This window comes from Phyllostomus discolor, chromosome 8, assembly GCF_004126475.2.
Source record: "Phyllostomus discolor isolate MPI-MPIP mPhyDis1 chromosome 8, mPhyDis1.pri.v3, whole genome shotgun sequence".
Lineage (NCBI taxonomy): Eukaryota > Metazoa > Chordata > Mammalia > Chiroptera > Phyllostomidae > Phyllostomus > Phyllostomus discolor.
In genome coordinates this window covers 43,971,817-43,999,403 of record NC_040910.2, presented here as the reverse complement: position 1 = coordinate 43,999,403, position 27,587 = coordinate 43,971,817, and the positions used below count along the sequence as shown (strand labels likewise).

The 27,587-nt window shown below is 39.5% G+C and overlaps 1 protein-coding gene across 5 annotated transcripts in view; it reads right to left on the bottom strand.

Annotated features, from left to right (window-relative positions):
* Positions 1 to 18,989: 18,989 nt before the first annotated feature.
* LOC114503488 (zinc finger protein 709-like) overlaps positions 18,990 to 27,587 on the bottom strand; it is a 155,543-nt gene continuing 146,945 nt past the window's right edge. For 2 of the 5 annotated variants that reach the window (XM_036034381.1, XM_028521098.2), the window contains exons 2-4: positions 21,564 to 21,690; positions 21,300 to 21,360; positions 18,990 to 20,900 (exon numbers count right to left, since the gene is read on the bottom strand). In XM_036034381.1, the coding sequence (XP_035890274.1) occupies positions 19,157 to 20,900; positions 21,300 to 21,360; positions 21,564 to 21,690 (1,932 nt within the window). In that variant the 3' untranslated portion in view covers positions 18,990 to 19,156. Of the gene's footprint in view, positions 20,901 to 21,299; positions 21,361 to 21,563; positions 22,050 to 22,981; positions 23,313 to 27,587 lie in introns of those variants that run through there. The other 3 variants (XM_036034383.1, XM_036034382.1, XM_036034384.1) reach the window with 3 other exon arrangements.

Genomic DNA, 27,587 nt, shown 5'->3' with positions numbered 1-27,587 from the left:
TAAACAGCTGCTCTTTGGAAGTGACCAGGGGATGGGCCCACCTCTTGCACAGGGTGTAGTTCCCTCTCCCATCCCCATCCCTGGGACAGGTCGGGGCCATCTCAGCCTCTGTCGCAGCTTCACTCTAACACACCGGTAGGCCCCAACAAAAATATCAGCCCAGGACCACTTTAAGGAGGGACCCAGTCCCACATTGCTGCTCCCAAATGCCTAGAAATTCCAAAAACTGCCCACTCTGGTGGGCAGCACACAGCACTGAGGCGGGACAGGTCCAGCAAGGCCTCAGGGCAGCACAGCTCACAGCACCAGCTCCTCAGCCCCCAGCAGCCCCAGCGCAGGAGCACAGCAGGTGAGCAAGTCCGAGTAAGGGAAGACAGACCCGGGGTGCCTATGTCTGGACACGCTGTTCATGTAGCTGACAGTTATGGTCACCGGCAAGGTGCCCCCCCTACACACACACACACACACACAGGGTAGAAAAAGCTCTATGAGTCACATAACTGAGGTCACTGGGGAGGGCAGAGTGGCCTCTCAAGCAGCTCTGAAATGGCTTCAGAATTTAAAAAGAAAAAAAAAAGGAATGGACCTGGGTTTTTATTGTGACTATAGAGTGATAAAGAAGAAATAGTCAACAATATCTGTCAAAGATAGCACTGCAGAATTTGTTCAGAACCGCTGCAGTAGGTATAGAGACCACTGTGGCTGGGTTCACGGTGAGTGAGAGATGAGACTGGCTCTGTTCTGAGAACAGCACAGGCAAGGGGGAATTTATGGCCAGACAGCAGGGTGGGGCCACTGCATGAAAATTGCTAAGAGAAGACTCAGAGGTTAGGGGTTCCTGCTAAACCGACCTAACAGGATTCTTGGTGCACACAGGCCAGGGTGATCAGACGTCACCTGACAGTGGAGGAGGAGGAGGCTGGTCAGATACGGAGGGTGGTCAGATAGGAGGGCGGGGGATTCTGGTTTGCCCCCCTCACGGGGCTGCTGCCAAAACTGGACTTTACAAGTGTAAAGATAGTCCTGGGAGAAGATTCAGGAGCCTGACACAGTTTGGTCAAGCAAAGCATCCTGGCTGGGGGCAGGGCCAGGGCAAGAGTTCTGCACACACGTGGGCTCGTGTGGTTGGAATCTGAAGCCAGTGCCAGGGAAGGGAGCACGGACTTTCTCATCCGCCTGTCCAGGTGCGGACACAGGGGAGAGGGAGGGGGCGGCTTAGCAGTCAGCTAACACCAAACAGTGCGGAGTCTGACTGCTCATTACAAGGACAAACGTGGATAAGAAAAATAGGCACTTGCGATGACTTGTTTCTAAATTTAAAAAAAAAAACACTAACAGGAGGCTCTTGAAATGATAAAAACTGTGTTTGGGAGTGGCTGGAGTAACATTTCTGGAGGGACCAGGATATGTGGGCAGTGAGTCTTCTTTAATTAGACTTTTCTATCTTGCAGATTTATTTAAGGTAAAAAAAGAAATTTATATACACCATGTTTTACCATCTATTAGACTTTCTTTAATTACAACTTTTTTTCATAGAAAGCCACTATAAGATTTAATTCCTTTAAGCACTAATAATACAGTAGTGTAAACCATACACGTGAAAAAATTAAACTTCTTGCTGACTGAAAGGACAAGCTGCATCCTGGTTTGTTTTTTCCCTTAATCTCACATGGAAGTGTTTTCAGAAATAAGCAGTACATTGTGATGCAATTCAGGTTTGGGTTTCACTACTTAAACATAGTAAAATTGTTAAAGATTTACAGAAGTTTTGATGAGTTTTCTTCAGGTCAATTACAAGCAATGATGTAAAAATTAAAAATGGACCTGAGAGCTTAAATACTTTCATCTCACATTTTGAGGTTCTCTAGCCTAAAGGTACAAAAACTCTATTTAGTTTCACTACTTACTTGCCTTAGAACATCAAACATCGTACCTCTTACCTCTCGATCAATTTACATTTTTAAGCCCAAGATACCAAAAGTGTTACTTCCCTCACAGGGAATAAAATTACCAAGTGCTCAGAAAACCAGAGTTGATAAAGGATCCAAAGGAAAAACACAAGTTTGGAGTCAGCTCAGAAGAGCAGCCTGCTTCCCACAGGGCAGGAAGAGCCCCTTTCAGAAGGTTCCACATCCTGACTCTCCAGGTTGAGTCAGAGCCCCTGGACGGGACAGTTCCTGGGGACAAGGGGACGGAGGACACCTGCGCAGCCCCAGGAGTGAACTCTGGGAGCTCCGACACCCTCCTCTCCCCGGGGAATAATGGAAATGCTCCCTCTCTTGGGCTTCAGCTCACAGCAAAGAAACACTCAGCTGGATTCAGCATCAGGTTCTGACCCAAATAAACTCCAAGTTCACAGACCCTATCCAAGGTCACAGACTCCTGACTTTCACAGACTTTGTCAATGTGCACGAATTACACTGAATGCACCCACACTGTGGGTGCAAAACTCCACCCTATGTCTAGAAACAGGCCCTGGGGAGACACAACTAAACCCTCAGAAAGAGCATCGCCCCCTCCCCCATGTGCACATATGCCCCAGCTTTTCAGGGCTACAGCTTCTCAGTGCACGGGCTCCTTCCATGGGGAGTGTGAGCAGGTAGGACACCTGCAGGGGGAGGCTCCCCAGGTAGAACCACTGGGCCTTCCAGCACTTCCCCCTGCAGGCTCAAGGTGTGGAGTTAGGGCTTAGCTTGGGTCACTGACCTCAGGATTCTGCTCCAACTTGGAGTTGTTTGATATTCTAAATGACACAAACCCAGTGTGTGAACAATCCAGCAAAATTATTTCAAACCACCATTTATGTGGAAAGAAAGAAAACTGTGAAGCACTTTTAATAGTTCAACTAAATCACACACATACACAAATAACCATTCTTTTCAAGAAAAAGATGTTAATTATTATTTCCAGGGAAATTACTAGCCTTCTAAATAATTAATCAGATTTGAACACTTCTGTATGCCCTGGTATTTTACTTGAAAACATCCAAAAGCAAAAAACAGACCTCAGAAACTTACTACACGTGCTCAGGGAAGGAAGTATGAGGGGAGAATTCTGTACAAATGGAATGTAATACTGGGATCTTTTTTCTGAAATTTACTTCTTTCCTGGCTCTTGGGAGATATTTTAAATAGTCTTTTAAACTCCGATTCAAAATATTTCACCCCTGTTGCAAACGTAAACTTAAATGCATGAATAAATGGAGGCTATTCCAGGAGGGGTGGGGCTGACCAGACACGGCACCCAGGGGAATTCCAGACAGGAGCCTCCACGCAAGCGGCTTCCCCAAGGGACGTCTGCGCCCAAGAGCGGGCCTGGGGAGAGGAACGGGTATTCTTCAGCGTATTCCAGTTGGTTATTCTAGGCTTTCTCTCATATAAAATACCCACAACAAATATAAATCTCTGAAAATGTCTCTGTGGGAAAAGGATAAACTGTTAAAATATTGGGTTCGTTTGAAATGTATCCCCGAGGACAAATAGTTCATAACGATGCCGTTGTGACCGGGAGAGAAGTTGGCTTGGGAATGTGAGGAGGATTTGAGTAACTAGAGACTTGGTGGCCGTCAGGAAAAGCTAGGCTGGGGCACAGGTTCGTGGATCTGAGACCCTCTCACCCAAATATTTGGAAAACAAAGGAGAAAATAGCCCCCCTTAGGAAGAAAGGAGGGGGACTGTGCACCCCACAGACGACAGCTCCTGCAAGACTCGAACCCCTCAGACAGAGTGCCGACTGTCCCCCTGATGACCCTTCCTGTAGTCACTGCACAATTTGGGGAAACTCAGGGCTGCGAGTGCAGCATTGCCCAGGGAGGCTCTGGGGCCAAAGTGGCCACATTGCATGCGGCAGGGGAGTGAGGTCCGCACACCAGGGCGGTGACTGCAGGGCGGCCCGCCGGCCACCGCCGCCGGTCTGACCAGCCCACTCATCCCAGTCTCCGCACATGGCCCCGCACACTCACCATGTCTAGGTTTCTGTGTGTCCCCGAGTCCTTCCTCCGCTCCACAATCAGTGCAGATCACACCGCGACAGACGCTTTGCAGAGCCCCCAGGGACCATTAAAGACAGGCCACACTAGCACCTAGCATCCCTCCCCCATCCCTGATATCTAACTGATAGCCCCCCTGGACCAAACCTAGGACTAAGAATACAGGACAGATTTTTCTCCACTGTGTGACTTTTAAGAACTCTTGACTATTTTTTCTCCTTTGGATGCTCCTGGGATTTTGCCTCACTGTATCTCCAGGTTGCAAACTAAAAGATCCTTGAATAAATCTTTATTATTTATTTCTAGCCAAATTCTCCTTATTCATTTATATTTGATTGACAGAACAAGAGCATCTTATGTCACCTAGGGGTCAAGGGCTTGGTGGAAGGCTATGAATCATTCTTGGAGCTGCCCTTGTTTAGAAACATGGACACAATCTGACTTCACCATCTGTAATGACGTGTCTGGCCTCATTTTAATCTTTGATTCTTGATGGCATGGAGCCCTCTACCCATCTCTTCCCCATCCCCTCTCACTTGGTCCTCTTAGTAAGACTCCCCAGAGCACTTGGTGCTGGTAGGAAGTTGGAACCCAGAAGCCCTAGCCTTGGCTCAGGGACTCTTCTCAGTCTAATCACAGGGTGTGAAGTGTGTTCATTACATCCTCAGCTGCACAGCGTACACTGAAAGGAAATTTAATTTAGATCAGTTTTGAGATGTACTTGGAAACCCTTGCCCCACAGCTTTATTGAGATATCATTGACTAATAGACATGTATTTAAAGATTATATGGTTTCATATACATATACTGACTTGTAGAATATAAATGGCTAAGAAGTGGATCTTTAGCATTCTCACCACACACACAGAGTAGCGAAGCTGGTAGCTGTGCTAACTGACCTGGAAGTCTTTATATGTCCAAGAGCCTGGACGCCAAAACCCTTGTGTGTTGTGTGTTGGTATTAAAATTCAGATGCCTACCTTTCAGGAAATTTTTTCAATATTACTACCCCTTACTGCCTTTCTTATGCCAGTTTCCCCACTAAAACATGTCCACCTTAGTAATTGGTGGCTTTGGAATGTACCCCAACAATCCTTTCTTTGCAGAGTACAACTACCATGCTAGTTATTGGACTTATTTTATTTCTGTATATATTTTGATCAACCCCTTTCCATTGTTCAAATGAGGAATATAAAAGCTGTTAATATGGGAGACCAAACACCTGCCACAACAGTTACTGTTTCCCTTTTCTTTTTAGTTTCCCCTGGAAGGGTAACTGCCTAGTCCTCCCATCCCAACCCCTTGTGTATGAAGGAAGTTTAATACCATTGGATTTGTCATTGGAACCCCTTCTTTGTTCAGGAACCTATAAATCCTTTAGCACATTTAATTACTAATTTCTCAGCATTCCTCCCCCAACTCTGAGTACTAATTATAAAATGAAACTTTCATATGAGGTGAAACTTTTCTGGACTCCTTCTAGAACTTCTTGCCTAATCGATAGAACCTGCAGAGATTTAAGAGGTAACATTTGTAATATGGAACATTAAGCCTGCTGAGCATTCCAGGTTTCCACAGTTGTTTCTTTCCAACTTTTACCACTTAAGCCAATATAATTTTACTCCACCTACCTTCTTAAATGCTCACATTTTAAGAAAGAGTTTATTTTATTTTTAGAGAGAGGGGAAGGGAGGGAGAAAGAGAGGGAGAGAAACTTCAATGCGTGGTTGCCTCTCACACACCCCCTACTGAGGACCTGGCTGGAAACCTAGGCATGTGCCCTGACTGGGAATAGAACTGGTGACCCTTTGGTTTGCAGGCTGGTGCTCAATCCACTGAGCCACACCAGCCAAGGTTTAAATACTCATATTTTTCAGACCCTTGGTTCAATCAGTCTTATTATCACAAGTCTATGATCTAAAAATTAGGAAGATGGCGGCTTTACACTAGGTAGCGTTTTTCTCCGCTTCTGTGAAGAGGGGGGAAACTCGCGGATCGGTGGAGAAACAGAGCAAGTGGACTAGGTTACCGAATCACTTTTGAAAGCAGGACATCAAAAATTACTGCACTCACTGAAAAACCACACGGACCCCGGAGTCCGGAAGAACGTGGAAGTGTGATCCAGAGAGCCAGTGTGTTCGGGAGCACCCAGGGTACCTGACAGACTTGCTGAGATCTAGCTGGGAGAGAGAGAAGCATTTCAGAGGTCCCTTAGCCAGCTGAAGCCAGCAAGATCAGAAAAACTGGTCTGGCCTGTTAGAAACCAAAAAGAGGGTTTTGTTTGTTTGTTTGTTTGTTTTTGGTTTTTTTGTGGTTGTTGTTGTCATTTTTTTTGTTTGGTTTTGTTTGGTTTCTGTGGCTGTTGTTGGTTGATTGATTGTATCTTGTGTTTTATGTGACATTTTATTTTTCAATTCTTCTTATTTTTTCCCGCAATCCCTTATGTTTCTCTTCCATTCATCCTAATATTATTCTTTCCACTCCAAATTTATCTCTCCTGCACTACATCTTCTGCTTTTCTTTCCTTTTTTTTTAATCTTGCAAGTTGCTATAAATTTGTATTATCTTTTTCTCACTTTTCCGACATTTTTTATTTTAATAATATTTTGGTATTCTTTTTCTTTCTGTATAATCTTCTTTGCTTTGGCTGGTTATACTGTCATTTGATAGGTTCCCCCTGGTGTCTCAGTCACAAGGTGTTGATAAGTTACTATCCTTCATCTGTGTTCCATTAATACACATCTCAAGGTTCTATACTCTTTATTCTTGTTATCTAGACCTCATTGATTCTGACACAAGACTGTCACTTTACTATTACTGCTAGTAAGACCTAGTCTATACAATTGTAAACGCTTCTCAATACCCCTACCTGATCTCAGCCCACCTTGGAATTTTCTGAACTAGACTATTGTGGGGGTTGTCTCTATTCTTTTACTCACTACTCCTATATACTAATCTTTAATCTAATCCTACCTTAGAATCTGACCTCCCACAGCCTCACAGCTTTCTAGATCCAACTAACAATCCTCTCGTCCCCAGTAAGAGTCTTACCTTCTTTCCATCCTTTCTAAAACATGGATAGTGGGGTGGGGAATCACGGTTAACACTATAAGGAGCCAAAGGATAACCCATCTCTTCTCTACTGGCTGCTAAAGTAAATATCATAGTATACTGTCTTGCTGTTTTAAACCATTTTGCCTTACTCCTCCAACTGATCACAAAAAAGAATAGGGGGAAGCTGTGAGCACCAGGATATGTGAAGGAGATTGCACCACTGAATCTCACAAATATTCTACCACAGAAGTTCACACCATAATTAAAGGGAATTAGAACAGATCAAATTAACAAATAAGAAGAAAAAAGAAGAAACCCACGAACAATGAGAAAACAAAGAAACAACCCCCAATTGAAGGGAAACGAGGAAGCCTCAGGAAAAATGCTAAATGAAATAGAGGCAACTCAACTGTCAGATAGTGAGTTCAAAACAATGATTACCAGGAAGTTCAATGAACTCACAATGAGCTTTCAGAAATTAGAGGGAAACTACATCAATCTCACTGCAAACTATATAAACATGAAAAAGGAAATAGAAACTCTCAACAAAGGTCAAGAGGAAATGAAGAATACAATTTCTGAACTGAAGAACACAGTAGAAGGAATGAAAAGCAGGATTGATGAAGCAGAAGATCGGATTAGCGAGCTGGAGGACAAAGTAGAAAACAGCATCCAGAAAGAGCAAGAAAAGGAAAAGAGGCTCAGAAGGAATGGAGAGAGATTAAGAGAAATGCAAGACAATATGAAACATAATAATATCCGTATAATAGGGACACCAGAAGGAGAAGAAGAAGAGGAAGGGATCGAAAACCTAGTTGAACAAGTAATGAAGGAGAACTTCCCTAATTTGATGAGAGAAAAAGTTATACAAATCCAGGAAACATAGAGAGTCCCAATCAAGAGGAACCCAAAGAGACCCACCCCAAGGCACATCATAATTTAAATGGCAAAATTTCAAGACAAAGAGAGAATCTTAAAGGCAGCAAGGGAGAAAAAGGAAGTAACATACAAGGGAGCCCCAATAAGGCTAACAGCTGACTTCTCAATGGAAACACTTCAAGCCAGAAGAGAATGGAAGAAATACTCCAGGTAATGAGAATCAGAGGGCTGCAACCAAGGCTACTATATCCAGCAAGGCTCTCGATCAAGATAGAAGGCCAAATAAGATGTTTCCCAGACAAAAGAAGTCTAAAGGAATACACCTCGACCAAACCAGCTCTGCAAGAGATTCTAAAAGGACTGCTTTAAGGAAGGGAGGGAAAAGAGAGAGAGAGAGACAGGAACACACGTACATAAAAGACAATGAATAAGTACCTATCAATAATAACCTTAAATGTAAATAGATTAAATGCTCCAGTCAAAAGACAGAGAATAGCTGAATGGATAAGAAAAAATGACCCACATATCTGCTGTCTACAAGAGACCCACCTCAGGATAAAAGACCTACACAGGCTGAAAGTGAAGGGCTGGAAACAAATCTTTCAAGCAAATGGACAAGGAAAAAAATCCAGGGTAGCAATACTCATATCAGACAAAATAGACTTCCAAAACAGGTCCATAAAGAGAGACCCAGAAGGTCACTTCATAATACTCAAGGGAAGAATCCATCAAGAAGACATAAATATTGTAAATATACATGCACCCAACATAGGAGCACCCAAATACATAAAGAAAATCTTAGAGGACTTCAAGAAAGATATGGACAGCAACACAATTACAGTGGGAGATTTTAACACCCCACTATCAAAAATGGACAGATCTTCTAAACAAAATATCAACAAAGATATAGTAGCATTGAACAATACCCTTGATGAAATGGACTTTACTGATGTATACAGAGCCCTCCATCCAAAAGAAGCTAAATATACATTCTTTTCAAATGTACATGGAACATTCTCAAAGATAGACCACATGATAGGACACAAAACAAGCCTCAACAATTTCAAGAAAATTGAAATCATACCAAGCATTTTCTCAGATCACAAGGGACTGAAGCTAGAAACCAACCCCAAGGAAAAAAAAAAACACTCAAAATCATGGAGATTAAATAGCATGCTATTAAACAATGAATGGGTCAAGAATGATATTAGGGAAGAAATCAAAAGGTTTCTGGAAACAAATGGAAACAAACTCACAACAACCCAAAACTTATGGGACACAGCCAAGGCAGTCCTGAGAGGGAAGTTCATAGCGATACAGGCCCACCTAAAAAGGTTAGAAACATTCCAAACAAACAACCTAACCCTACGTCTACAAGAACTCGAGGAACAACAACAAAGGCAGCCCAGAGCAAGCAGAAGGAAGGAAATAACCAAGATCACAGCAGAATTAAATGACCTAGAGACTAAAAGCACAATTCTAAGGATCAATGAATCCAAGAGCTGGTTCTTTGAAAAGATAAACAAAATCGACAAGCCTTTAAGCAGACTCATCAAGAAAAAAAGAGAGAAGACCCAAATAAACACAATCAGAAATGAAAGAGGAGACATTACAACAGATACCACAGAAATACAAAGGATTGTAAGAAATTACTACAAAGAGCTGTATGCCAAAAAATTTGAAAACCTAGGTGAAATGGACAACTTTCTAGAAAAATATAATCTTCCAAAACTCAATGAAAAAGAGGCAGAAAGCCTGAACAGACCAATAACAACAAAAGAAATTGAAGCAGTCATCAAAAAACTCCCAACACACAAAAGCCCAGGACCAGATGGTTTCACAGGAGAATTCTACAAAGCATTTAAGGAAGAGCTAACCCCTATCCTTCACAGACTATTCCAAAAAATCCAAAAAGATGGGAGTCTCCCAAACTCTTTTTATGAGGCCAACATCATCCTAATTCCAAAACCAGATAAAGACACAACAAAGAAAGAAAACTTCAGGCCAATATCACTGATAAACATTGACGCTAAAATCCTCAACAAAATACTGGCAAACTGCATCCAACAATACATTAAAAAGATCATACACCATGACCAAGTGGGATTCATTCCAGGGATGCAAGGATGGTTCAATATTCGCAAGTCAGTAAATGTAATACATCACATAAACAAAACCAAAGACAAAAACCACATGATCATATCAATTGATGCAGAAAAAGCATTTGATAAGGTACAGCACCCATTCATGATAAAAACACTTGGCAAAGTCGGAACAGAGGGAGCATTCCTCAACATAATAAAGGCCATATAGGAGAGACCTACAGCCAACATCATACTCAATAGGAAAAAATTAAAATCTTTTCCACTAAGATCAGGCACAAGACAAGGCTGTCCACTTTCACCACTTCTATTCAATATAGCACTGGAAGTTTTAGCCACAGCAATCAGACAAGAAAAAGAAATAAAAGGCATCCAAATCGGAAAGGAGGAAACAAAACTGTCACTGTTTGCAGATGACATGATAGTATACATAGAAAATCCTATAGACTCTACCAAAAAACTGCTTGACCTAATCAATGAATTTGGCAAAACAGCGGGATACAAAGTCAATATCCAGAAATCAAAGGCATTTCTGTACACCAACAATGAAACAGCAGAAGCAGAGATCAAGGGAAAAAATCCCACTTGAAATAGCAAAAAGAAAAATAAAATATCTAGAAATATATCTAACCAAGGAGGTAGAAGACCTGTATTCAGAGAACTATATAACACTCAGGAAAGAAATCAAGCAAGACACAAACAAATGGAAACATATACCATGTTCATGGATTGGAAGAATTAATATCATCAAAATGTCCATACTACCCAAAGCAATTTACACATTCAATGCAATTCCTATTAAAGTACCAATGGCATATTTCACAGACATAGAACAAACACTTCAAAAATTTATATGGAATTATAAATGACCCACAATAGCTGCTGCAATTTTGAGAAAGAAGAGTAAAGTAGGAGGGATCACAATACCCGACACTAAACTATACTACAAGGCCACTGTAATCAAAACAGCCTGGTACTGGCATAAAAACAGGCACATAGACCAATGGAACAGAACAGAAAGCCCAGAAATAAGCCCAAGTCTCTATGGTCAATTAATATTTGACAAAGGAGGCAGCAACATAAAATGGAGTAAAAATAGCCTCTTCAACAAATGGTGTTGGGAGAACTGGACAGCCACATGCAAAAAAGTGAAACTTGAGCACCAACTTACACCATATACAAAAATAAATTCAAGGTAGATAAAAGACTTAAATATAAAACGTGATACCATTAAAGTCCTAGAGGAAAACATAGGTAGAAAAATCTCAGATATTTCACGCAGAAACTTTTTTACTGACTTGTCCCCTAGAGCAAGGGACATAAAGGAAAGAATAAACAAATGGGACCTCATCAAAATTAAAAGCTTCTGCACAGCTAAAGAAAACAGTATCAAAATTAAAAGAGAACCAACTCTATGGGAAAACATATTTGCCAATGATACCTCAGACAAGGGTTTAATCTCCAAAATATATAAAGAACTTACAAGAGTGCACTCTAAGAAGACAAGGAATCCAATTAAAAAGTGGGCAAAGGACTTGAACAGACACTTCTCCAAGGAGGACATAGAGAAAATCCAAAGACACATGAAACGATGTTCAATATCGCTAGCTATCAGAGAGATGCAAAGTAAAAGCACAATGAGATACCACTTCACACCAGACAGAATGGCCATCATAAACAAAGCAACAAACAAGTGTTGGAGAGGTTGTGGAGAAAAGGGATCCCTAGTGCACTACTGGTGGGACTGCAGACTGGTACAACCACTATGGAAAGCAGTATGGAACTTCCTCAGAAAACTAAAAATGGATCTGCCTTTTGACCCTGCAATTCCACTGCTGGGACTCTATCCTAAGAATACTAAAACACCAATTCAAAAGAACCTACGCATCCCAATGTTTATAGCAGCACAATTTACAATAGCTAGATGCTAGAAATAACCAAGATGCCCATCAGTAAATGAATGGATCAAAAAACTACGGTACATTTACACAATGGAATTCTATGCAGCAGAAAGAAAGAAGGAGCTCCTACCCTTTGCAACAGCTTGGATGGAGCTAGAAAACATTATGCTAAGCGAAACAAGCCAGGCAGTGAAAGACAAATACCATATGATCTCACCTTTAACAGGAACCTAAACAACAAAACAAAGAAACAAGCAAAATATAACCAAAGACACTGAAATAGAGGTCAGGCTGACAGTGCCCACAGAAGTGAGTAGAGGGAATTTCAGGGGATAGTAGGAAGGGTTCACAGGAACAAACTTAAAGGACACATGGTCATAAACTAAGGGAAGGGTGGTAATGGGAGGGAAGTGGGGAGGGGTGGGAGGGGGGACTGGATTGGGAGTAAAAAGGAGAAACCTGTATTTGAACAATGATTAAAATAAAATAAATAAATAAATAAAATAAAAAAGAATAGTACATTGTAATGTGCTGTAGGGACTACAATATGTAGGACAGTAATATGTGTGCCCTATGTTTGCCTTAAAAACACAAAGGACATGGGTGGAAGCAAAGCTGAATTGAGCTAAAGAAATGACTATAGATGGTGAGTGTAGGAATATATTATTGGGTTATATCATAAATAGATATAATCTGCATTAGAATAGCACAGATCTTCCTAAGGGGAAGAGAGCTACATAGATGTAAACTTTCCATGTATCACTGGAATTAAGCTAGTACATATCTAAGACTCATTTGAATAAATTGAGTTATATGTTTGGTGGGCAACCTTTAAAAAATGTTTATATAAAGTGGAGAGTCATTTTAAAATCAAAATGCTACACTCAAAAATATTCGCTTAATGCAGAAGACAGCTATGGATTGGTAGAGAACTGAACATGTGAGAAATGTAGAAAAACTAAGGTGGCAGGTGTAATTGCAGCTATGCCAGTAATAAAACACGTCTGACACGGAGGAGAGGCAGTGTCACCCTCTGTAACTCACCTACCTGTAAGTGTGAGGCAAGCTGAGCAGGTATCCAGAGCCAGGTAAGAGTCAAATATCAGAAATGAGGTCAACGTCTTTATTGAAGTTCTCTCCTGAGGTTTGTTAACTAAATAAAGCCACATCTCATTTAAATGAACTTGAATGTTAATTGAAAACCCATGTCAAAACCACAAGCAATGTGTACTTACAATGACAAAGCCTCAGTAGTATTTGAGTCCTGTTATTTCAGAGGGTTGGAGAGATCCAGGAAAGTGCACCAGGGTGGTTTCCAAACTCTGATCAATTATTTTACCAAAGTTAAGTGTTTCTTTTACTCTGTTGTCTCATTTGTGGTATTTTTGGTGGAGCCTTGCTGGTGGAGCCTACCCCCATGCAGCAAGCCGTTAAGCCCTTTTAGGGAACAGAACTCTCCCTGGCTGCTAATAAACAGACCAAAGCAAACTGGTCATCAGCTACCATAGCTGCAGAGAGTTTTTCTTTAAGGAAACATCTGAAGCATTAACTGTCTACTACGTACATTTTATGTGTTTTGGAGACATCTTGACTGGTACTAATGTTAGTGGAATGACAGCATGTGGGCCCAGGTCAGTAGCCCCGACTCCCAATGAAAGCGTGAGTGTTACTGGTCTGAAAACAGCACAACTGCGTTGTGTGGGCCAGAGGGGTTTGACGGAGGATGACCAAGATGAAATTCCTTTGACCCTAGAACAACGTGTGTCTGAGCTGCGCATAACCCCTTCTATGGATTTTTGTCCGCTGACCTGCCTAGTTTCATTGACTGGCACAAATCAAACCCACATTGTTCAAGGATCAGTTGGTGGTTGGAATCTGCAGATGCAAGTCAAGTTAGGTTATATGTGAATTTTGGATGCACTTTTATGTTTTAGAATCACAGTGCGTCCAGAGATCCAAGTACTTTGATTAAAACTCAAAGACGGCTTCTAGAATCGTTATCACTTCAACCCTAGTTACCTGTGTAAGATGAGGTCACGTGTAACTGCAGAGCATGTTTTCTCAAGACAGGGCTGCACAGAAGGCCAGCTGTGCCTCGTGCCCTTCACCCCCAGTCCTTCAGTTCTTAACGAGGACCCCACAGTGGTAGAAAGAACTGAGCATATAAAAATTAAGGTTCGGGAGAGTTAACATTCTTCTATTATGTAAAAGTGAACATGCCATTAACTTTCCATAAAATAGAATTAAACATATACATAAAGTATATATATATATATATATATATATATATAATTATATATATATAATTATATATATATATATAATTATTTTAGGTGTAGTTCTGAGTTCTCACAAATGTATAGTAATACTATTATCAAAAGATGGAAAATATTTTATCATGTCAAAAACCACTTCCTTTGGTACCCCTTAAAATGAAACACTTCCATTACAAGTTGCCACTCCAAAAAGAAAAGGAAAATATTAAATTCCTATGTCCTTTATAAAAACTTATAGTGACTACTTTCGTTTCCCTTTCTTTCACAACACGTGCTAGAAATAAACATACAAAAATAAAACCTGAAAATAGGAAAATGGGGTACAGGGTCTGCTAGGGATGGCCAAAAAGACTCCCAGGCACTCTTGCAATACAAAGATATTGAAAATTTATCATATATCCTTTTTTACTAAGTTACTGAAAATAATTCCCTCCTTCTACTGCTCACCCGAATTATTTGTTGGGTGACTGCTCTAAACACCCGCAGCTCTCTGTGGTGTTTCCAGTGGGGAGTCACAGGAGACTTCAAAGGACAAACTCAGGGTGGGTGGGAACAATGCAAATGAGCGCAGGTGCTCCCCCAATGGGGGGGGCTCCATAATGTGATGGGGTCTACTCTGTGTCCCTCAGTGTGTACAGCAGCAAAGTGTAAATGCCAAAATACTACACCACTTAAAAATTTAAAAGTAAGTGGAAATCCTCTCAAATGGCGCTAACCACAAAAAGACATCACAGGTATCTGTGGCCCAAATCATTAGCACGTGTCAAGTCCCAGATAACAATGTCTAACATATATTCTATAGATAACTTAGCAATTTCAAAAATGAAGACAAATGATGTCTAGATCTGTGTTTCCTGTTAATCACAGAAATGCAGGACTTTCTGCATTGCTGGGCTCTTACTTCCACACACAAGCAGTTCCTAAGTGTTTAAGATGTGTTACGTGCAAGAAATTTCAAGTGATCAATGACTTCATCCCTCACTGAGGCTCCTATCATCATAGCAGATATATACACACTCCAGCCTCAGTATTAGCAGTTCACATTACTTTTTTTACATTCCCTCACAACTTTTATTTTCATCTTATAAACCAAAGCATTACCATTTGTTAGTCATCTCTCTTCCCCTCCAAAAAATATATGCACCAGGGCTACAGAAACTTGTTTTATGCCCACATCCAAACGCTGCAGTGCCTTGGTTATTTCTGCTAAATTGGGTACAATGACTCTGAAGGGCACAGCAATGAGAAACATTTAAACATTAGCACCAAGAGTATGACTTCTCCCTCCAGAGTCAGCCTGGCAGCTGAGCTTGGGGAAGCCCCAGGGGTGAAGTTGCCAGAAACTAATCTCTTCAAAACTTAAGACACTCACAAAATTCTTGGTATCTGTGTGGCAAAAGCTGTTGAATGCCGACCACCTCAGACCACTGCCAGGCTCCTTGATTAGCTTCTCGGGGAGTTTCTGAAGTGACATGCATCAGTCCTACACTCCTCTGTGATCACCCACAGAGAATGAGCCCTTTGGCCAAATGGCACCGCTCTGAAGATCTGACTGAGCGCTGGCAGCTGCTATGTCACAAAGAAGGAAATATGGAATGCCTACACTGAGCTAAATGACCCCATAAGGCAGCGGCAGCTTTTTGAAAAACCAGCCAAGGCCAGCGACGATGAGGCCACATCCATAAATGAGACCTTCTGCACTGCCCTGGACTCCGGCTGCCCCCAACAGCTGGCTCGCAACCCGGCATGGACAAGTCACTGCTACTCTCAGACTCCAAAAACATCAAGGAAGTACTTGTTTCCTGCCATGAAACTTGAAGACACCAAGGACAATGTAGCAACTGCTGATACACTGGAGAGCACATCAGCAGCCACTTCTGTCTAGGAAATAATTGCAAGTCACGTAACTCAGGCATCTTTGCACTTCGACAAATGGTCAAGGACTCAAGGGAATTCTTTTATGTTGCTGTCCACGTCACTGTATAGCTCAGTCACCAGAGAGAAAAGGAATTTAGAATTCCTCTTTTACTCCCCGTCACCAAAGAAACTGTCTCTTTAAAAAAGTACAGTCTCTAAGTAAAAAAGCCCTAATTTTACAAGTGCTCCTTCCTCCCTTGCCAGGTTTGTTCCCTCACAGTTAATCTAAACTCAGGGGCTTCAGCTGAGTCAGAAAGGTGATACTAAATGCGTTGTACAGCATCCCAAGCAGTGAATTTGTATTTTTTCACTGAGGTGCTCTATGGTAAATGGTGTCTGATACACTGTAGAAAACACACCGATACTTACTAACTAGGAAAGGCGAGGGCCCAGCAGAGGCAGTGGGCTGGGCCCTCCTCGTAAGGCCAGTCTCATCCTGCTGCAAAGAGAAATGGCGCACACCTTCTTCAAGGTGACCATGACACTCCAGGGTATTTATAAGGGGACTTCGTATCCCTACTTCCAAAGGTGGTAAAGGGTATGTTTCCAAATCATAACCAATATTCCCCTCTTCTTACTAATATGACTGACTGGGGCTTCTTACAAATGAGCTTTAGCTCCACCACGTTGCTTTTGCTGCTAGAAAATGATGATGACTGCTAATGGCAGAACAAAGTTCACCTCACAGCAGTCAATACAGAAAAAGGTCTGGCCTCCTCGAAAAGCAGTCAAATCATCTAACGCAAGCCTACATCCCACTAAAAGCCCCTTTAAATGCCCTGACATTATTGTACCTCACAGTCCTTGATGCTTTGTGGTCATTCTTATTAGAATTCATTACACCCCTTTTTGATGAGAGGTGTGATCCTGCAGGTCACAGGCAAAAAAAGAAATAATCTGAGAAAACCATGATTTACATTTTTGGCATTAAGAATAAGTCAGTTTTATGACAGAACTATATCATGAAAAATTAAAATATAAAAATTGCCTGAGGGGAAAAAAAAAACCCTGAAATTACATGCACATGATAATGTTGAATAACACTAATGGGTAATCATTAAATTTAAAAAATTGCAATGTGTAACTGAAAATTCACAATTATAATGAGACATTTTAATTATATACTCAGGAAATAAAAAACAAAATACGTTAGCATTTTATATCGTAAAAAGTATTTCTATGAAGCAACTGCGTGTTAGTTTGAAAAAATAGGCACATGGTTTTAATCACACCTGACTGAAGATGTACTGAGGGGTTCCATGCAGCTACAAGTAACTGTAAACACCCACAGCCTCCTGACAGGAGGGAAGTGCTGACTGTCACGTGGAAGCGCCGGGGCAAGGCAGCCACCGCACACACAGCAGAGAAACACTGTCCTGCGTTGCTTTCCGACGGCACCATTGCAGACAACATGGGCCATTAGGAAAACATACTCACCAGCACTGCTGACAGCAGAAGGTGTTTCCTATACACAAACTTATGCTGATATAACCCAGAGAAGAAGAAAATCAAAGCCTGAATTAGTTCCCCAGTGGACACAAGAAGGCTTGCAGAAAAATCCAAACTCTGATGGATCTTTGATATGCAATGTGTGAAAACATCCATGAAAACCTACACTTAAAAAAATGGAAATCAAACAAAATGGTGGTGGCTGCAAGGATACTCTTGACTGGAAGTGCAAAGAATCAAAAAAAAAAGAGGTAGAAGATGGTGTCTCCAAACCCCTCAAGTACCTCTCCCGGTGTGGTGGCTGTACAATCTAACTAATGCCTCCTTCCCTTCTGCCTTCCAAATCTCACACTGGGGGCTATTGGTAACTCCTAATATGGGACCACAAAGGGTATAAGATTCTGAAAACTCAAGTTTCTAACACTATCCACAGAGGTAATGTTTTCAACTCTATTTTTTTATTATAGATCTCTCTTCTTAAACAAAAATCTATTCACCAAATGCAAGTTACAAGAAAAACATGAGCAAAGGCTGAAATATAAAAATAATTCACATGAAACTAAAATCTTTCATAAAATTGACATACTTAAAAATTTCTTCCAAGTGTTTATTAGAATGGAAAATGGAAAAAGTATCTAATACCTATCACTCCACGAAAGGTGTTTTGTTAATATGAAAGTGAGGATATATATAATGGAACAGAAATACCCAGAACTGTCACAAAACCAGTGGGAAAATCCCAAAAAATACTAAATTGCCATTTTCAATGGCCCCTTAACATGAAACAAATAAAACATCATAAAAATTAAACCTAATTGCATATTAGAAATAAACTTGAATTCATCCATGGACCTAACAGGTTTCAAAATGTAAAGAGACAATATTAACTGATGATGAAAACTTATTGCCTATTAATGTTATATAACTATTGAAAGACAAATTGCAAAATAACTTCACCTCAATATTCATTTCTACAATAACTGATGCTTAAACAATGAGTTTGAAATGCATAGGTCCACTTTTATGCAGAATGTAAACTGTGGTCCTGCACAGTTTCAAACTTGGGCTATTCAAGAGTCAACTGTATTTTTGATATTCAGTTTAGTGTTCATTTATGCAGAAAGCTGGCTTAGGTTATACAGAAATTTTCAACTGTGTAGAAAATAGTAGTTTCCTCTAACTCCTGAGTTTTTCAGGATTTACTGTAGTAAAAATTTCATGTGCCATTATGCACTTAAAGAAACCTGGTGAACACAACTTATTTACTATTTTAATAACAACTCTTTAATCTTGAAAGTTTTGTAGAATAGCCCTGGCCAAATTGCTCAGTTGGTTAGAGCATCGTCCTGATACACTAGGGTTGTGGGTTCGATCCCCAGTCAGGGCACACACACACAGAGTAACCAATGAATGAATACTCTCCCCCTAGTTGTCTCTAAAATCAATTTTAAAAATATTTTTTTAACAATAAAGTTTTCTAGAACACGGTAACTAAATTAATTTACATCAATCCTTTTTATGTTTCCATTTTTTAAATTTATTTTCAGTGGTTTTACAAGTAAGGATGTGGGCTAACTAAAGTTTCCCCCACTATTTGCATTCAAGAGGTTTTATCCAGTGAGTCCTTTCATGCCTTCGGAAGGAATAGGGATGACTGAAGTCTTTCCCACATTCTTCACATTTATATGGTTTTTCTGTAGTATGCACTCTCATCGTGTGTATTCGAAAAATTTTGTTACAAATGAAGGCTTTTCCACATTCCTTACATTCATAGGGTTTTTCTCCAGTATGAGTCCTTTCGTGTCTTTGTAAGGAACTGTGATCTCTGTAGGCTTTTCCACACTGTTTACATTCATAGGGTTTCTCTCCAGTGTGAGTTCTTTCATGTCTTTGATACAAACTAAGGCAAGTGAATGCTTTCCCACATTCCTTGCATTGATAAGGTGTATTTCCAGTGTGCATTTTCATGTGTCTTTGAATGGTGGTGCGACAAATGAAGGCTTTACCACAATGTTTACATTCATAGGGTTTCTCTCCCGTGTGAGTCCTTTCATGTGTTTGTAAGGAACGATAATATCTGAAGGCTTTCCCACACTCCTTACATTTATAGGGTTTTTCTGTAGTGTGGGTTCTTTCATGTATTCGAAGATTACTAGGTGTGCTGAATACCTTACTACATTTTTCACATTCATAGGGTTTCTCTCCAGTGTGAGATTTTTTGTGTATTTTTAAGAAACTGTTGCATCTGAATGCATTTCCACATTCCTTACATTCATAGGGTTTCTCTCCTGTGTGTATCCTTTCATGTATTTGTAAGGAACTATAGTATCTCAAGGCCTTTCCACACTGCTTACATTCATAGGGTTTCTCTCCAGTGTGAGTCCTTTCATGTGTTTGTAAGGAACTATAAAATCTGAAAGCTTTTCCACATTCCTTACATTCATAAGGTTTCTCCGCATTGTGAATTCTTTCATGTTTTCGAAGACAACTGGGAGCACTGAATGATTTATTACATTTTTTACACTCATATGGTTTCTCTCCAGTGTGAGACCTTTCATGTGTTTGTAAGGAACTGTAATATCTGAAGGCTTTTCCACATTCCTTACATTCATAGGGTTTCTCTCCTGTGTGAGTCATTTCGTGGGGTTGTAACGAACTATATGACCTGAAGGCCTTTCCACACTCTTTACATTCATAGGGTTTCTCTTCAGTGTGAGTTCTTTCATGTATTTGAAGATGACTGGGATACCTGAATGCTTTACTACATTTTTTACATTTATAGGGTTTCTCTCCCGGATGATTTCTTTCATGTCTTTGAAAACTTTTATAATATCGGAAGACTTTCCCACAGAGTTTACACTGATAGGGCTTCTCTCCAGTGTGGGCTCTCTCACATGTTTGAAGAGAAGTTGAAGAACTAAAGGTTTTCGCACACACCTTACATCTATAAGGAGCATCTGCAGTGCATGTGATCATGTGTCTTTCAGGGCTTTTGAGCCACATAAAGGCTTTTCCACATTCCTCACATTTATGCAATTCTTCTCCACTGTGATGTCTTTCATGTTTTTCAAAAAACTGAGTGTAAGTGAAAACTTTCCCACATACAGTACATTTACGTGGCTTCTCTCCATATTTCTGATACCCAGATGGCCTGTGACGTGTGATGTCCCCATTATGGGATGACTGATGCATGAAGACTTGCCCACACACACTGTATTCCCAGGGTTTTCCTGCAGGAAGGGTTTTCTTCAGACTGAGACTTGGAATAAGGCTGAAGTTTTGTCCACACTGGCTACCCTTCCTCCCTTTGCAGAGTCTCTCTACCATTTGACTCCTGTAAAAAACAAGAAGCACACGATTAATTTCTTTGTTAATATTTTATGTTTATTAGTAGAATATCTGAACTACCTTTTTATGATTTACTGCAAAAGATAGGTTTACTCTCTTATCCAATTGTTGGGCACTGAACACACTAAAAGCTCTGGAAGACAACTTCAGCCTTGCTATTATCAAAACAGCGACTGTCATGTATAGACTTCATTAATGCTATTTCCATGTAAACCACTTCACAAACACTGGACATCTTTGTCATATAGATAAAAGTAATGTGGTGGAAAGGTTTTGAGAAGTAGTTAATTTAAGGCAGGGTAGTTTGGGTTGATTCTTTTAAAAATTTCATAGCATAACATGTTTCTCACCTGAGACACAGCTCTCTATTATGAGTGTGACTCACCTACATTTTCTCTCCTGGTTTTTGCACTGATCTTCAATGTCATGATCTCCCCTTTTTTTCCCTAAAATGCAGACCAAGAAATATGATTCCAAAGTATTAGAAATTATAGAAAAACTATCATATTCTAGTTCTATGATGAGCTGTGACTATATCTAGTTTATTTACCAGTGTCCTCTATTCCTACATTACAAGTTAGCACAATATTGTTAGGTAAGAAACACCTGTCCTTCAGGTGAGGAAGTGAAGGTAACTTGTCATCCTTACCTATGGAGGCCAGGTTCCTGAAGGTTTCCTGCATCACATCTCTATAGAGTTTCTTCTGCAAAGAATCCAGTAAAGCCCACTCCTCCAGACTGAAGTTCACAGCCACATCCTCAAATGTCACTGAGTCCTAAAATACCACCAATATGGGTACAGTACAATTTATGAGACAGATAGCACTGGGCATCTAGACTCCATTTACTGGCAGGTTACATATGATTCTCTCATCTGCAAACATTTAATCTATGACTTGATCATTAAAAACTTACTCTCTGTCCACAATTACTTCCTTATAAATTTGACACCATCATGAACACATGGAAATTATATACACGTTTTTACTGTGATGACATTATATTTTATGTATTTCCTCTACTGGCAGGATCAGAGCATGTTGGGAATGGAAAGAAGTGCTACAGAAATGAGAAAGATACTGGGGTGGGAAAAGCAGGTTTACAGTTATGAGTACACGGAACATAGAGTTAATAAAGCTATTGCAATCATCATGACCTGTACGTCTTTTTCCATACAAATAACTGTAAACCTACTTTTGCCAACCCTGTATTATCATTTGTAAGATGATCAATTCCTTGTTAAAAAAAGTTTTTAATCTTTTTTTCTATTACCATCTACATGATGCAGAGGGTTATTAGATCTGCACAAGGTTACAGTAAACACATACATACTGAATATTAAAAGCCTTTTGTTCTATTGCCATCACCAAACATGAGTCCAGAAGGCCTCTGACAAGGCCAGTTTTAGCAAGGTCCAGGAAGCCACATCATCTTAACAGTCTCCAGGACATTAAAAGTCATCATCTGCAGTGGTCTGAATAATATTCATACAGACCAGCACTGCTTTTTTCTTATAAAATACTGATTACAGACTCAGCTCTTCCTTTCTTTCTCTGTCCACTATGATTGCCTGGAAAGTTATGGTCTGGTGCCACTTATCTATGGGGATACATTCTGAGATATGTATTGTTTGAACAATTTCATCTTTGTGGGAACACACAAAATGTACAAACCTAGGTGTATGGTCTACCAAACACCTAGGCTATGTGATGCAGCAGATTGTTCTTAGGCTACAAACCTGTACAGCATGCTGCTATACTGAATACCATAGGCAATTGTAACACAAGGGTATTATTTGTGTGCCTAGGCAATGCTTTCCCTTATTCTGTCATTTCCAAACTCCCCTGTGGAGTAAAGGAGCATGACAGCTTCGCCCCTGAGCATAGGATCCCTCAGCGGATGACAGCACACACTATCTGCAAAGTGTGACAGGGTTTATTACATCCACAGTTGAGGTCTTGGGGAAGTAAGGCAAGCCCCTCAGGAAAGGATAAGATTCTTTAGCAAACGTGCATGGACTTGTTGTTTTATGAGGTTAGGTGATGGGTGGGGTGAGAGCTTACACACACGGGCAGGGGCTTGCGTGGATTCAATCTCTTGCTACAGCAAAGGAGAAAGCCCTCAGGCTTTCCCATCACCTCCTACAGATAGTGCACAAGGGGAAGAGGAAAGGTGGGGCTTTAAAGCTGTCAGTAGTCAATGATGAAAAAGTGCGAGTCAGAGACTTCCAGTGTCTGGCCTGGCACTGAAGTATCTTAGAAGCTGTTATTTCCAACTTTACAATAAAAAAACAAAAAAACTTGAACTTCTCTTTTTAAATCCATCAGATAATTTAAATCAGGACTCATTGTCCCCAGTATTAGAAAAAATAAAATAAACACAATACTTTGAAATATGCCCCAAATATTATGTTTTTAACATTACCCTGTACTAAAATATATATATACATATATAATTTAAGTCTAACACAAAGAAAAAATACCTATAAACCTTAAGTACTTTCTTTAAACAGAAAACTTAAATCCATGTCACAGGAGTAAAGAAAAAGACAGATAAGAAACAGAAGAAACCTGTGAAGTAACAATCAGTGAGACTGTCCTAAAAATAATGATAAATAACACACTAAAAATTAAAACAAAAGTGTACAACTAATTATATCACATTCAATGTAGACAAAAAACAAAGACAAATAATATATTGAAACAAAGATTAGAATTAAATTATAGATCCTATTGGAAATCATGCAACGAAAAGAGTATAAAATTTAAAGTTTTAAGAGAAAAACACTACTCTCCTATGTCAATCAAAATTATCCTTCAAAACATAAAAAATAAAACTTTCTTAGATAAAAACAAGAAAATGTGTCATGACTACACATATTTTGAATGAAACATTCAAAAATTCAGTGGAAGAATGTAAATGTTGAAGGTGGCAAATTAGAAAATAAATAAATGGAGGTAAAATATCTTCTGTGTTTCTTACCATAATTAATATAACAGTTGCCATTTTGTTTAAAATAACATAACCAGCAATGTATTTGACAATTATATGCTAAGAAATATGTGCAATAAGTAACAGTAGTGTGGAAAAAAAAAACAGCAGGGAGAGCTTTGAATAGAGTGGTCTGAGGCACCTACATAGTCAGCAAAGCAGTACCCTGTGACTTGACAGAAAAGGTGAGTGAGTTGTAAACTTTTATCTTCAAATCTCAATGGCAAGCACCAAAAAAGTTTTAAAATATGTGTAATTGATTGCTACAGTGTAGAAAATAAAAGTATGAGGGGGAAAATGCTCAATTAAAGACAAAGAAGGCAGAAAAGGAGGGAGACAACAAAACTAAATAAGGACAACAAATAGAAACAGTGAAACTAGTCATCTGCACACACCCAGGCCCAGCAGAGGGAGCCACCTGATGTGGATTCTGACAGCTCTAAACAGGTTGCCCAGGGCCAGTCACAGGCAGGGTTCCACTTAGGGCTGCACCAGAGTCTTCCAGATCTACCTAATACATAGAAACAAACACAGAGAGGCAGCCAAAATGAGAAAACAAAGAAACAGTCCCCAAAGAATGAACAAGAGAATTTTCCAGAAGAAGAATTAAATGAAATAGAGGCAAGCAATCCATCAAATACTTTAGAGTAATGATTATAAAGATACTTAACAGCACAAAATAAAGACATAGGAACCATAAAAAAGGACCAGTCAGAAATAAAGAACACAATATCTGAAATAAAATATTACACTGGAAGGAATAAACAGGTTAGATGAAGGAGATGATCACATCAGTGATTTGGAAGACAACGTAGGAAAAAAAAAAAACCATGCAGAGAAGCAAAACAGAAAAAAGAATTTTAAAAATGAGGAGAATTTAAGAAACCTCTGGGACAACTTGAAGCGTAACAATATCCACATCATGGGAATACAAGGAAAAGGGAGTGAGAAAGGGATCAGGAACCCATCTGAAGAAATAATGACTGAAAAGTTCCCTAATCTGGTAAAGGAAAAAGACACAAGTCCAGGAAGCTCACAGAGTCCCAAACAAGTTGGAACCAAAGAGGCCTATTCCCAGACACATAAAGTGGCAAGGTTTAAAGACAAGGAAAGAATCCTAAAAGCTGCAAGTGAAAGGCAGGAAGTTATCTACAAGGGAACACCAATTAGACTGTCATCTGATTTCGCAACAGAAACATTTCAGGACAGAAGCGAGTGGCATGAAACATTCAAGAGATGAAAAGCAGGAAGGACCTACAACCAAGGCTACTTTACCCAGCAAAGCTATCATTTAAAATTGAAGGAGAAATAAGGAGCTTCCCAGACAAGAAAAAGCTAAAGGAATACGTTAACACCGAACCAGTACTGAAATAAATGTTAAAGAGCTTGCTTTAAGAAAAAAAAATGAGAGGAAAACAATCTAACAATAAAATGGCACTAAATACACATCTATCAATAATCACCTTAAATGTAAGTGGTTTAAATGTTCCAACCAAAAGACACAAGGTAGCTGAATGGGTAAGAAAACAAGACCCATATATATGCTGTGTCCAAGAGACCCACCTGAGATCAAAAGATATACCATATATTTAGGACTATAAGGCGCACTAGACCATAAGACGCACCTAGGTTTTAGAGGAGAAAAATAGGAAAAAAATTGTGAAGCAAAAACTGTGGTAAAATATTTAATGACATAAATAACACAATATTTCACCAACGTACATGTAAACTACATTTACTAGCCAGGTAAGTTACATTCAGGCTATAAGACGCACCCCCATTTTCCTCCCAAATTTGGGGGGTGCGTCTCACAGTCTGAAAAATGCAGTGCACAGAAGAGGCATGGGAAATGTATCTGAAGAAATGATGGCCAAAAAATTCCCTAACTTGGCGAAGGAAACGGACATCCAAGTCAGAGAGCACATAGGGTTCCAAACAAGATGAATTCAAAAAAACCCCAAAAACACATAATTAAAATGCTAAAAGATAAAGAAAGAATCTTAAAATGTAACAAGAGAAAAAACAGTTTTGTACAAGGGTGCTCCCATAAGACTAAGAGTTGATTTTTCAACAAAAACTTTGCAGGCCAGAAGAGAATGATGTAATATAATCAAAGTAATAAAAGGGAAACCTACAACAAACAATACTCTACCCAGCAAGATTATTATTCAGATTAAAAGAAATAAAATTTCCCAGACAAGCAAAAACTGATGGAGTTCATCACCACTAAATCAGCACCAAAAGATATGCTAAATGGACTTCTATAAGCAAAAAATAAAAGAGCAGAACTAAAAATAAGATTTTAAAAACTCAATGGTAAAGGCAAGCATTTAGTAAAAGTGGTAAATAAAGTAATTATAAAGCTAGTATGAAAGTTAAGAGACAACAGTAGTAAAATCATATGTATCTGGAATAAATTAAGGTATATACACAAAAATGTGAAATATAATGTCAAAAACATAAAGTATGTGGGAAGTGGGAAATGAGTATAAAATGTAGTGTTTTTAGAATATTTTGAACTTAAGCAACTATTACCTTACAAGAGACTACTATAAACATAGGATACGAGGGTCATGGTAACCACAAACCAAAAATCTGTAACAGGTTCACACACACATAAAAAGAGAAAGGCATCCAGACATAACACTAATGAAAGTCATCAATGCACAAGGAGAAAAAGGCAAGAGAAGGAGAAAGGAATAGAGAATTACAAAAACAATTAGAAAGAATTAATAAAATGGCAATTAAGTACATATCCATCAAAAATTACTTTAAATATGAATTCTCCAATTCAGTAAAATGAATAATAAAAATAAGAGCCACACATATCTGCTTACAAAGAATTATTTTAGATCTACAGACATACACAAACTGAAGTGGAAGAGAAGAAAAAAGATATTTCAGCCCTGAGCTGCAAAGGGTGTGTTCACAGGTGATCAGGCCTGAGAATACGTAAAATCCTGTGAATCCTGCTTTGCTAAGAATGCTCTCAATTAAATGATAAGGGTCCAAGCAAGAAGTGAGTTTGTTCCTCAGTTTTATGGCTCTTTAGCTATCTGATCCTGACTCAAAAAAGGCCCTCAGAGTTCTTTGTATGTTATCTATTGTTTGATCCTTACTGCCTAACAATGATTAATAAGCTTTACCTGTATTCCTGTGCAAAACAAACCCAATAAAAGCCCATTGAGGAAAAGGCTCTCGGCCCTTCTCCTTTGAGAGATCGGCCACCTTTCTTCCCCAAGCAGATCATGTCTTGGTAGACTTATTCTCATCTGTGGCAGCCGGGGTGGGGGGGTGGGGGGATGTGGGCAGAGCCCCCTCACAATCATTATTTTAAATTAAATTTTACTTTAAAAAATTAATTTACTTTACTATACAGAATACCACTCTAAGATGTAATCTATTAAACACTAAAAAATGTAAAATTGCAGACCATCAAGAGTTCCCAAATCCCCTTCTGATAAAAAGGACAAGGGTATTATAATAGTTTGAATAACATTATATATAATATAATATAGTACATTAGGGTTTGCAATAAAGCCCTGAAATAAACTAGAAAATTCAAAGATGTCCATAAATTTTAAGTTATTTTTTATATCAATGAAAATAAAAATTCAACTGCTTTTATCCTCACACCCATTAAAATAGAAATTCATCTGCCTAAGGAATAGCATAGACTTTT